The sequence below is a fragment of the Aulonocara stuartgranti genome (genome assembly GCF_965226115.1).
Source record: "Aulonocara stuartgranti genome assembly, chromosome: 17".
Lineage (NCBI taxonomy): Eukaryota > Metazoa > Chordata > Actinopteri > Cichliformes > Cichlidae > Aulonocara > Aulonocara stuartgranti.
In genome coordinates, this window is record NC_138953.1 from 14,252,500 (window position 1) to 14,265,618 (window position 13,119).

Genomic DNA, 13,119 nt, shown 5'->3' on the forward strand with positions numbered 1-13,119 from the left:
ATAAACAGGTTACAGTTTTGAAGATGATTTATTACTTAATTGGATTCCTATGAACAATGTTCTTCTGCTTACATCACAGTCTGATATGAAAAACAAGACAAAGTGAGAACTATTTATTATAGAAGTGCTCACTTCAACATTATTTTCCCATTGAGGCAAACTGACAACACACAAGATGTGTAGTAAATATTGAGAGAAGCTGTTTGTGCTTCTTTAAGTTCTTTTTTCTGTAATTCACAGCTGCTGCTGGAGACTGCACACACAGAGCAAGAAGCAGCTATATCCCACTGGAGCGTGCTGAGCAAAGAAGCTTGGATATCTTTGCGACTGTACACGGAAACCAACAGTTCCTCAGCAGGCTGTCTGGTGGCAACTTCAGTCCATCTCAGGAACCCGTGGAAGGGTTTGCAGGCCCCAAACCGCTCTGCTCCAGCTCTGCTATGACTGACATGTGCTTGAATTCTGCAGGGTGGTGGTTAAACATCTCCACCAATCGGTAAGTCTCCTGTCTCTGGGTGCCGTAGAAGAGCTGCACCTGGTTAGCCAAACACTGAGCCTGCTGGACGGTCTGTGGAGATGAGGGACAGATGTTGAGGCCTTAAATACACATCAGGTGTGACACACTACATCCGCTGCATCGCTGTATTTGTGAATCTCTCAAGAACATAAAACCTCTGAAGTCTATTCATATAGGCTCGTATGTGGACTTACTATGAACTTGGGATCCATCTCTGCTGTCATGAGCACGATGCCCTTCTCCTCCTTCAGGTCTGGGTAGTGGTATAGGATCAGCTGACTGGGAGCATTCTCACCCAGCGTCTGCACACAGACACCATCAGGTAATTTACCTTGATAAACTCAAAGTGGAATTACGAGAGTTTGGGCAAAGTTGTTGTTACTGTAAATAGCCAAGCATGAACAGATCAACTCATTTCCAAAAAACGTAATTGCTAATTTCAAAAATGTAAAAAAACAAAATAAAGACTCTCTTTCCATCTTTTATGGTTAAAAATACCAAAGGAAAGGTGCCAGAAGGAATGACTCTGTAAAGCCTAGTTTCACAAGCTCCGGAATCCAGAGAGTAATGACCTTTCCCAGAAGCATGTCAAGGTGTTGTAAGTCTGAAGCACTTTACCTGGACGTTGATGAGGGAGGTGAAGTGGAGCTCGTGTCGGGACCACTGACCCACAAAGAACTCGTAACCCTCTTTCTGAGGCAACGCGTAAAGGAACTGAGATGAAGGAGAAACAGAGAAAAGTCACCGAGGTGACGACTTAGAAAAAGAGGGAAAAAAATTGGGCTGCCTGAAAACAGAATAACAGCATCATGAAAGTCTTGATGATCAGATGGTTAATGAATAATCACAGGTATGACAATTTAAAGTTTAGTACTTTGCAGCTATTCAGCCAAACTTTGTTGCTGCTTTTGAAATACCCATCAATCACTTTCTGCAGCTTTTTTTTTTTCTTATCTTCAGTATTTTTATTCCTTCGCTCCGAACTTTGGTCAGTGTTGCTGTTATTAAAGTGTTCAGAAATAACGTTGGCTTAGCTTCCATAGCTTGCTGCATTGATCTTACCATTGGGCAGGACTGTGATCTGCTGAAAATCATCTCATAGATCTGTGTCTGCAAATACAAGAGAGGAGAGAATATTAGATCATTATGAACAGTGCTTATCACAATTTAATCTGCAACTATAAATATTATCTTAATGGCATCGTTGCAGTGTTAGAGTGTTATTATCAGTCAATACCAAACTGCACAGAAAAGCCCCAAAGAAAAAAAAATCTGCAATTTAAATGTGTAGATGAGTCAAAAACAAACATTCTATGAAAGCAAGCACTTTATTTTTTTCCTGTGTTATTACTGACACCATGTCAAAGGAACTCTCTGCATCACTGCACAGCTTGTCCTTTTGCTTGTACATCATATATGAGTTAGCATTACCTAAATAGCAATGAGACCACAGACTGTATATAAAATATCATCTTGCCCTGTCAGACAGCAGATCATCTTCCTCCATCTCACCAAACATCCTTCATTACATCCATGACTCTTCTCTCTTTTCTTCCTGCTCTGCACACGTCCAAACCATCTCAGCTTTGTTTCCAAACATGATCTGTGCCTCTTATGCACTTGTTTCCAATCTTGTCCATCCTGGTCACTCCAAGTGAATCTCTGCCTCCTGTCTTTAGTTCGACCATCACAGCTGGTCTCACTCCCATCTTGTAAACCTTCCCTTGCTCATGTCCTTCTGTCACAAATCACCCCTGGCGCTCGTCTCCACCCAGTCCTACACCACAACTCACATACTTCTCTATCACTGCTGACCACCTCATGCAGTACCATCGAATTATTTTTTTTTTTAAGTATTTGTATAAAATATCACATCATAAAAATTAAACCCGATGCTAAATTTACAAAAACCTGCATTCTCTTGCATGGACAGCAGGGGGTGATTCCTCCTACTTGGTTTGGTTGTGAGGAAGAACATGGCCCTCAGCTTTGTCACTCTGTGACCTAAGTAAACACTTTTTTGGTCAGTCTGTGGTCTCAGCTCCTATTTACAAGTTATGCTAAATAAAGCACAAAGTTCATTTTGGAAATTGAGCTCATTATTAGAATCAGAAAGACAGATAAATTACGCTACGTTCATTGGCCAATTAGTTAATCACAACTGTTTAGCCAATGAGCATGTTGTGTCACTTGATTTCTCTGTCACATCCGGTGTTTAAAAGCACATCTTTCCATCAAAGCTCACTGAACCATCAGATTTACTCTAAAGACTAATAGACAAAAACAAACAATCAGAAAGCCACCAAATATGAATATTATTTTCACATTTAAATCCAAGCAAAAAATAAAGGAGATAAAAACATAAAGCTCACTGGGATGATGGCGCTGACTGTATCCTTGGTAGAATAATACTTCATCCAAAGCTGAGAGAAAAACAGGAAAGGTGAAAACAGTTTCAAAAGGTTTCTGTACAGAGAGTCTGAGGCTGATGTGCACAGGCCAATCCCACACAATCACCTCTGCAATCTCCTCGCCTGTCTTGTCCTTGATCATCTCCAAGTTGAGGATGGAGCCCAAAGTCTAAAGAAAACACATCACAGTCTGAGACAACAGCAAAAGGGGAAAGTGACTTGAGAACCTCACTGTAATCACTTAAGTTGCTAACCAGCTACTGCAGTCACTCACAGCTTGCAAGGAAGATGCTAATGTGCCTGCAGACACTTGTGCGCTACATGCCAAGTGATGTAAAACAGTGGAAAGTGCGATGTAAACCAGAAACAGAGACAATTCACCTTCAAAATAAAAGCTGCAGCTTTTAAAATGCTTTGCTTGTAGCAGTTAGACATAACTCTTAAATTGAAGGCAAACTGTCTCAGTATTCCATTTGTGTCCTATTCAAGATCCACTGCTGCCAACTGAGGCCTAAACCTCTTCTATCTTTAGCTCACCTTATTCTTTGTAAAACCTCCTGATGTTGCGTCACCAGCTGCCATCTTGTCCCTTTTTTCCAGCTGCAAAGATTTCCACAGCAAAAAGGAAATTCACTGACTACAACCAGACCATCCTAATGCAAACCAGTTACACGCATCTGAATAAAATTGTCTACGCAACAACACAATTGTTAACAAGTGGTTGTTAGAAACGAAACAGTTTCTAACTAGTCCATTGTCTCATCATGTTGTTCAGTTGTGAGCCCCGCTGATACTCCACCTCCTGCTCCATAAATCGGACAAACTCTGCCTGCTTCGAGTGTCCCAGCACTTCCTTATTGGCTTCATGCCTTTTCTCCAGTCGGGTCTTGTACTCCTGCGGTTTGGCACTACAGAGGATTCAGACAAAGTCAGTGTAAAAACAAATTAACTAACTAGCTATCTGTGTTTAATATCACTATTCTATCATGACTGCAACTGTACACATCATTATCATCTGATCACAGTTATTATTATCTTCAGGAACTTTTGATGAAAACATTAAAACAACCAATAAGTCAACGGTAACAGTGGAGAGTGTTTGTAGTTATACTATAATCCATTTTCGTGGCTTTATAATGATAACATAATGAAACAAGTAAACTGTTAAAAGCAGAAATTCATTCACTATCTTCCACTGGGTACTATTCCAACAACTCTCAAAGTAAACAAATGATAAAAGATTCACATTACATTTATGAAATGAATTCAATGGATATTTTTAATATTTATATATATTTCATATATACTACATGCTGGATTTCTCCTGCATTTTCACACGCCGACCCATTATAGTTTAACAATAGATATTCATATTAAAAACCTATCAATAAATAATATTAGACAACTTCACTGTGGGTGAAATCTTTGAAGAGATACTCCGTATACCTCAGCGTTAATGTGAAACTGTAAACGACGGGAAACCTATCGTTTGTAAGGGGGTTGTGGTGGTGTGTGGCTGGTGGCTGACCTGCGCAGTTTCTGGATCTTGTCCTGGTACTTGCTGTAGTACGGATTCTCCTCTAGCTCGGGCTCCTTCCGCACCGAGAAGGCTCGGAACTGGACCGGGACCAGCCCGGGGATCAGCGTCCTGATGCCAGTGGCCCTGACCGCTAACATCCCCCGGTACAAACATGACATTTGCACCATTGCGGCCGCCATCTTTCCATCGTTCCCGTCCCACATCTATAATACTCCGGCGGAGAGAACGGTTTACATATTGGTTCCGCTAAAAAAACAAAACAAAAAAACAACAAACAGTTATCGCAAATAAAGTATCGACTTGTTTTAACATGTTTGTACTTGGACTACCCATTTACACCACAATAACAAAGTCATGTTTTTTAGTAGCAAAATATGACTTTTTACACAGAGAGAGGGAGAGAGAGAAAATTACAACTTCGTGTTCATAAAATGTGTAAATAAAGTAAAACTAAGTAAAATTAAATGAAAAATTAATAGTTCACAACACGTAATCCTTTAAAATTCATCTTCAAATATATATAGGTATAACAATTGGGAAGATAAGATAAGATGAAGGCAATCCATGCGGGTTTGTGTACATTTTTACAATGCTTGTATCTCTAGGCAGATGATCTCAGAGATAAGTGGACGCCTGCAATTTCCATCCTTATGTTACAGCCATTCCCTTAAAAGCTGGAGGATTATTCTCGTTATGTATCTCCAAATGTATCAAACAGCAGTGGTGAAAGATGAACTGCTTTAAGTCTGATACCTGTTCTGACACACTGTAACCTGTAGAGGTCACTGTTTACTTTCAATAAAAACGTCAGTGTTTTCACTATACATCAAAGCAGCCTTTGTTATATTAATGCCCTCACTTACTGAAGACTATCAGCTATATAATAAACTGCTCCAACTCCGAAGAGTCACTTACAGCTCTGACTTTGTGTGTGTGTGTGTGTGTGTGTGTGTGTATTATGCTGGCTGTAAATTTAATGAGATGTGTGTTTCCATGGTGACTGTCTGAGTGCTCCTGTGTTTACTTTCCACAGCCAATCATTTTTCAATCACTAATCAATAAACAAAGCAGTTGGGAGCAGTTCACAGCAGATGATTATGGCATGCGTGGTTGTGAGGTTATGTGTTCATGTGTAGCAGATGCTGCATAACATATATAAGAGACAACACTATTAAGGAGGTTAGCTCATTTAAATAAGAGATGATGAATTCTGAAGATTTTTTTGTCAGCAGGAAAAGTTTTTATTGATTGATCCAAGATAATGTTGCTGAACGTCTTTAGGGGAAACTGTATGTATACAGTTTATGCACGCAGCACATGTGTTTAGCGCTGCTAGAAGTGAACTTGGTATGTGTTGTTGGTGTGTTGTGATTTTACAGAAAGGCAAGAAGCAGAGGTAACGATCACCACCTCCTTTAAAAGAAGAAAAATGCATGTTTGCTACTGTTTAAATACCTTATTAAAACACAATATTTAATGACTTTGCGCTATCTCTCAATATTTTATGCACTCTGCATAGACTCCTTCGCCTGAAGAATTGTAAAATATTCTTATTTCTATAGTTGTTATTAAAATCTTCACTATTATTATTTCATTAGTCAATGAAGAGTGTTGGTGGATTTAATTTTTTTCCTTTAGTAAAAGTAGCGTTGCAAGTCTATGTAAAGTCCTCAGCATGTACCCCAGCACATGTAACTTAAAGCATTAAAGGTAAAAGTACTTATTCTGCAGAAAAATGTTTCCCATTAGTCTTACACGGGTTAATATTACTGTTGCAAATGTGTAAGGATGGTCTTATTTTAAATGTTTTATATAATTTGTTTTATCTACAGTATGAATTCAATTCTATAAAATGTTATTTTTGTGGTATGGGTGACCTGTATTATGTATAAAAGTGGTGAATTAATGAATTCAGATAAACAAACCTACAAATTGATTATTAAAACATATCAATAACATTTTAAATCTACAGAATGACACATTAACTGTCAATATCTGCAGTGGGATTAAAAATATTAAAGAAAACTGATGGTGGTGTATTTGCAAAACAACTGTGCTAAACGTAATAAAATTCCTCTCTACATTTCGGGCAAGGTCATTACAGAAAACGTATTTATTTAGATGATTAATCACAGAATAAGTTTGCTTGGTTACTTTTTAGCTGCTCTGTTTTCACACACATGCAATGTGCAGTCTCTCACATGCAAACTGTAGCTGATCTCAGAACAGTGAAAGCAGAATCAGGACAAGCTGCTCTTTTGCTAAACCGACAAGAGGTTTATCCACAAGAGCACGCACAAGCAACCAGAAAATGCTGCTGGCCTCTAATGAAAACGACATAGTCAAGCAGAGTCAAGCTAGCTTCTAACTGCAGCCATTAGTTACTAGAAGGAAGTCTGCAAAGAGGCAACGTGAGATGTTTTATGTGACAGAACATTGTTTGAGATGTAACATTGAGATTGATGAGATCTCTTTCAATAAAAAGGTTTTTTTATTTTTTACTTTTTTTATTTTTTTTTACTGAGCAAGCACTGTTGTATATGAAAACTGCAATCTAGATGGCATCAAACTGTCAGGAACACACATAAAAAAACCCATCTAAAATTGCATATTGAGTTATACATGGAATATTTTCACCTCGTTAACAAGCAGCCTGCAAGTCTTTAGTGTTCTCTGCTGTGCTTTTATTCAAAGACTTAACAATAAAAGGGTTTTAAAGTAAGAACAAATCTTGGAGAAAAGGCCGTTTTTGGCAGTGTTGACTTAATTTTTTAGGTCTGTGAATAAATACAGTCACTCACTGTGCTGTCATGCACAGAGAGTGGCACTTCCTCCTTTCTCACTGACCTACTGCTCTCCTCCGCCTCCTCGTCTCTTGGTCTCTCTTGCTCTCTTTGTTATGGGGGTCCTGCATGGAAGATGTATATTTTATGTGCAGCTCTGGAGGCTTTTACCATTAATTATAGAGAAACACTAAGCTCTCCATTTGCCGGACAGATGTTATTTTTTACTTAAGGAGAGAAAGGGGACTGTTCCATAATTCAGAGGTAATCCCGCTCACCAGAGAACAAATAAATAAATGAATAAATAAAGAAAGAAAAAGCAAAAACCACAAACATTTGGTACTCTGCTCCTGCGTGCTCAACACAGCAGCATGCACAGATTTCCTCCACGGTGTTCCACCTTTAAGTGCCTTCTGCGTAATAAATATGGAACAGCTGCTCCATCATTTCATTTTTTATTCAACCTCGAAGTATTTCTGAAAATCACAAACACACACACACACACACACACACACACACACACACACACACACACATTGTTGCAACATTTTTGAGCTTCAGAACAACGGTTGGATAAAGATGCCAAAGTGGAATTATTTGTTTCAAATCCAGACAATAATATAAATAATAATAAAGCAAAAACAAACAAACAAAAACACTCAGTCAGATATGGCACTATCTGTTGTTTGATATAGCAACAGACATATAAGACAAGTTTCTGCTGTCAGAACCTGTGACACTACCACAGGTACACTGAGAAACAGAGATTATAGGCAAACGTGATAATTCAGTCTTATTTACTCGCAACAGGAACAAAACAGATGTGTAGGTCTACAGTTTGCAAAAATATACCTTTTAAATAATGGTCATTTTTTAATACCACAAAGATTTGTGAAGCGTTGGGATTTCGGCTGGTCGAACGAACATGCGACATGCGGTGTTGGACTTTTTGCTTCAGTATTTCCATCAATAGTAATTTATTTTGTCCCATTTTGTATATATGAACCTATTAACAGGCTAATTGAAAAATGCAAATGACATGATTGATGTAAGTGTTTTAAAGAACCTTATTTCCAGCAGCTCACGAGGGGGCTCAGTCATTATAAAACTAATTATTAATAAAATGCAGCTCTGTGATAGCTACATCATTAAATCAAAAGCACAATAACTGAGTTTTTCTTTTTTTAATAATACAGACTGTTTCCTCATTACAATAAAACAATATATGAGAAACAAGAGTACATTTGAATGTTTTTTAAATGCATCAACAAAATAAAAGTAAGCCAAAAAAATAAATAAATAAATAAAAATAAATAAATAACAGAAGTCAAATGTACTTTTTTTAAAAAAGTGGATCTTAAAAAAAACTACATATAACAAGAAATAGTTAAAGGGGGCATTGCTTCATCAGCTGCTTGACGTGTTGCTGGGTGTCACGTTCATTTGAGCAGTTTTGCAAATATGGCACCTCATTGAGACTGAGCCTTTGCTGGATATGTGAGATCAAGAGTCTGAGACAATGTGTCCAAAGTGATCATGGGCTGGATTCACACGCTGAAGTGAGCTCACAGGCAGAATCTTGGAGTCCATGATACATGACACTGATTATTTTCCCCAATACCCTGGAATGAGCCACTACTCTGAGGCATGAAATGTGAGTCAGAAAATAAATAAATATCACCACTGCAGAAACTAAATAATAGTGTTTTTATATGATACATTTATATCATGGGTTTTTAGGCAAAAATACATCAAAAACATCTCACGTGGGGTTTTCTGGTAGTTTTGTGTAAAACGTGATGAGATGGGGTCTCCTCATTATACGAAGAGCAGTTCAGCAGACTCAGGGTTAAACAGTAGAAGAATCATTTACTGTGGGAACTTATGCATCTTTGCAGGTCATATTATCACCCCACCTCTGAGGCTGCGCTCGACCACTGGGAGCATTTTTATATATCAGAAAATATTCTGCTCATCCCCTCATTCACATAAGATACTTTCTAATCCTATCATCTCTGTCATCTGATGAGACAGGTGACAAAGATGGTTTTGCCAGGGACACCAACAGGATGTCACAGAGCAGAATGCCTAAGCTTGACCTCTTGAGAGTTGTCCAATAGAAAGCTTTTCCAGCTTTCTGCCAACTCAGTGTCAGTAATGCATAAACAAGCATGCACTCCTGTAAATAACAAATTGGTAAACAAATCTTAAAATGCTTGACTTGTGAGGCTTTCATTCAGAGAATTTTATTTCAGGCTACTCTAATGCATATTGAATTGTGTTGAAGAAGTTGCCTGATAAACACTCCTCTGTGTCAGGGGCTGATGAGATGGAGATATTATACAAATTTGGGATCAATTTGGGATTCATCAAACCGTTTAATCCCGGATTAAATCACAGGCATGAAGTACAGCTCCTGCTTTTAGCTTTTTTTACTCAGATGCTAATCCAGGCTTAAAAATGTTGCCCGTGAAACCTGAAGTATCATTGTTTGATTTAATGATGCAGAAATATTAAGGAATCATCTGAAAAAAATCTACATATACTGAACATGTGATTTTGTTATTCACTGAGACTTTCTTTATGTAAGGAAGTGTGACTTTAATTTATGGGCATCAAAAAAGACAAGCAAATAAATAAACAAAGAAAGACTGGAAAGGTCAGCAAAAAGGGTGATTATTTTTTCCCCATATATTATTAAAAATGATCCAGCTGCACGTTATATTTGTGATATTTTCACGTGCACTCTTGGCGGGCGGGCTGAGTGCACAACGTGTGCGATGAGGTTTCATTTCAAACCTTAGGGTTTTCAGGGTCTTGGGACTACTCACTTACCCTCCCTCTGGAAAGCTGAAATCGCACCCCTGGGCCGGGAGATGACCCTTATCCACACCTCCTGCACACACACACACACACGCACGGTTAAGCACTCACTCACACACACTCTCAGTGAAAAAAAGGGTCGCACTTGGCAGAGGAATCCCATGGTTTTAGAGCGGGATCCCATTAAAAGTGCATGAGTGTGTCTGTCTAGGAATCAAGACACCCGCTCTGCTGCTGCTGCTCAGCCGATAGCTCTGTACCTGTGTATGTGTGTGTGTGAGTGTGTGTGTGTTATTTATTCATGTACGTGGTTATTAGAACATCTTGTGGCAGGCATCACTCAGTCGTACCGGTTGTATCTAGAATGAAGCAAAGGAGAGTAGGTAGCTGTTTTATCTCTGGGTCTCAGGTCTTCATAAGATCATTAACTCGACCTCCGACCTCTTCAAGCACAGTCTGCACAACTTCAAGTCAGGTTCCAGGACAGGAAACAATATACTCACGCTTGGAGATGAGGAGCTTAGTGCATGAGTTTCATGTCGCGTTTCTGTCGCACTGACTGGTTTTCGCTGTCAGACTGTAGCTTTGTTGACCTCGAAACCTGAAATGCAACATTTTGTAATTTTGTGAAATGTGTAACAGAAACAGAGACATGGGAGGAACATTTAAAGAACAAGAGATCTGAAAAAGAGATTTCCCACCAAGATTCTAACAGAACATTTTGTCAGGTTTAGTTCGGTTTCTTGTTCCTACCTGTAATGCTGTCGTCCTTCACTTACCTAACCAAGGCTGGATACACACTGTCCATTTATTTGGTTCTGAAAGTGAGTTTAAACATGACGTCATATAAGTAATTATATTCACTGACATGACATTTGATACAATGATGATCCAGTAAAGTGAACATAAGAAATAATATGTGCACAAAATTATGAAAACATGCATAATTATGTGTATAAATGAAGATAAAAAAAATTGAATTATTTCAGCACAGATTAAGTCAGAAGCTCTCCTTTTTCAAGAACGATGCAAATATTACTTTTTGTGCACGTGGACATGTTGAACTTATATTACCTTCATTCACATCAGCCATAAAATGCAGATAAGTTTGTTTTCACTTCCCGCTCCCCCTGATTTCCAGCTCTCCTTTGCGGCAGTTTTGCAGCCCTTGCGATTAAAACACACACACACACACACACACACACACACACACACACACACACACACACACACACACACACACACACGCGTGAACAGTCCGGCTTTGTTTGTCTCCTCTAGACGTTCAGTCTGTCTTCTCTCGCACCTTCGCGCTCGCTCTGAGCACAGCGCTGCGCTGATGCTCGTAGGAGCGCCGAGCAGAAGCTGCTGCAGGCTGCTGCGCTCCCAGCCAGCAGGCGGCGCTGCTCGCACGTTAAACAGGAGCAGCTGCGAGCCCACAGAAGAGGCCGAAGAACAGCAGCCGAGACTGGAGAGGTCAGAGTGAATGAGAAACGGACGAAGCCCAGTTTAAATTTACACCTCTATTATTATTATTATTATTATTATTATTATTATTATTATTATTATTATTATTATTATTGTAGGCCAGTGACTGGAGAAACTGCTGAGCTTCTATTAAACCCCCCCCCAAAAAAACAGTTTCACTTATTCCCCTTGTTTCAGCCCTCAGTCTTTCCTTTCCTTTTACTTCTACCCCTTTCATCTCTTTTTTCCTCCGTTCATCTGTTCTTTTGTTTTTCTTGTTTCTTTCTCTCCTTGATTTTTTACGTCCTCGCCCTTCATCCCGTTTCTATTTCCTCCTCTTGTCCCCTCTTTTTCCTTTCATTTTCTTCTTTTTAGATTTTCTTTTTATTAAAATCTAATTCTACCCAATTTATTTTACTCTTTCTTCTTGACTTATTTCTTCAGTTTGTTCTCTTGCCTTATTAAAAATATCTGCTTTCCTTTTCTCTCATTTTCTTAAATATCTTTCTTTTCCTCCTCTCCTCTCCTCTCCTCTCCTCGTTCTGGCCGAGCTCCAAGGACGGATGGAGGGGGAGCATGTGGAGTACGCTTAGTGGCGCTGACAGCTGTCACTTTGGCTGGTGCTACTGCAGATGGGCTAACCTGAAATGAGCAGGGACAGGCCTGTAGCGGAGTGCGTCACTGACCGCCTCCTTCATCCTCCTCCTCCATGTCCTCCTCCTCCTCCTTCACAGGGAGAAGGTAGCAGCAGAGTATGTGGTGAGGGCTGAGGTGCAGGGTGCTGTGGCAGGTTGGGAGAGATAAGGCAGAGGATATAAGAGGGGTCAGTGGGGTCAAGGTGTGGTTAGCACTGACAGCAGGGCTATGAAAGTGATCCAACACAGAGCCTAAAACAAGCCTGGGTGAGAAGGAGGAAAAGAGAAAGTAAAAGCAGGAGGCAGGAGCAGTGGTGGAAGAGGACAGAGGAAGATGGAAGACGGAAAGTGATAGACTGTCGTTCTTAATGTGTGTAAATAATAATAATAATAATAATAATAATAATAATAATAATAATAATAATAATAATAATAATAATAATAGTGTGCTGAAATATCATAATAGCATAAATATCATTGAATGTGACAAAATGACCTGTTCCTAACTAATATATAACTAATTTAAAACATTAATAAATTGCATATTGCCTGCAGATGACGACCTTTAAAATGACTAATTAATGCTCAATAAAGAACATCCTATTAAAAGTGATTGTGAGCAGATAGATTTTGAGGCAGAAATCTTTCATATCTAAGATTATTAAAGGTGCATTGTAAAAGTTTTCCACCATTAGCTGTTCTGTAGATCAATGTGAGCACACTAAATAACCGTGATTGATCTGATTAAGAAACCAAGGGATCCTGCTGTCATTGCCCCGGGTCATTTGTCCCAGTACTTCGTGATGCTTAGTGTCTTGTGTCTTGCTTTTAGTTTTCCTTTTGTTGTCTCATCCTCTGTAGTTTAGCTCAGCTGTGTCTTGTTTTTGCATCTGTCTGTAGTGCTGCCCTTCCATTAGTCCCTCACAGAGCTTTATGTTTCAGA

General features: G+C 39.1%; 1 protein-coding gene and 1 long non-coding RNA gene across 2 annotated transcripts; both read right to left on the reverse strand.

Moving 5' to 3' along the window:
• Window positions 1-98: 98 nt before the first annotated feature.
• Window positions 99-4,694, reverse strand: atpaf1 (ATP synthase mitochondrial F1 complex assembly factor 1). The gene is made up of 9 exons (XM_082511265.1): window positions 4,457-4,694; window positions 3,728-3,836; window positions 3,466-3,528; window positions 3,035-3,097; window positions 2,890-2,940; window positions 1,580-1,627; window positions 1,136-1,231; window positions 712-819; window positions 99-568 (listed from the first exon to the last, which is right to left on the reverse strand). Exons 1-9 carry the CDS (start codon window positions 4,669-4,671, stop codon window positions 386-388), a joined length of 936 nt encoding a protein of 311 aa, XP_082367391.1. The 5' UTR covers window positions 4,672-4,694; the 3' UTR covers window positions 99-385.
• Window positions 4,695-9,407: 4,713 nt separating this feature from the next.
• LOC309691890 lies at window positions 9,408-11,363 on the reverse strand. Its single transcript, XR_014272143.1, has 4 exons — window positions 11,149-11,363; window positions 10,854-10,892; window positions 10,578-10,675; window positions 9,408-10,433 (listed from the first exon to the last, which is right to left on the reverse strand). It is a non-coding gene; the product is annotated as an uncharacterized lncRNA (long non-coding RNA).
• Between the last annotated feature and the right edge of the window lie 1,756 nt (window positions 11,364-13,119).

Excerpts from the sequence above, each read along its gene's own strand:
- atpaf1 (XM_082511265.1), bottom strand. The coding sequence starts at position 4,671 with ATGTGGGACGGGAACGATGGAAAGATGGCGGCCGCAATGGTGCAAATG. Across the intron at positions 1,232-1,579 it reads GATCACAGTCCTGCCCAATG|TTCCTTTACGCGTTGCCTCA; the intron begins GTAAGATCAATG and ends CCTTCATCTCAG. Across the intron at positions 569-711 it reads AGATGGATCCCAAGTTCATA|ACCGTCCAGCAGGCTCAGTG; the intron begins GTAAGTCCACAT and ends TCATCTCCACAG.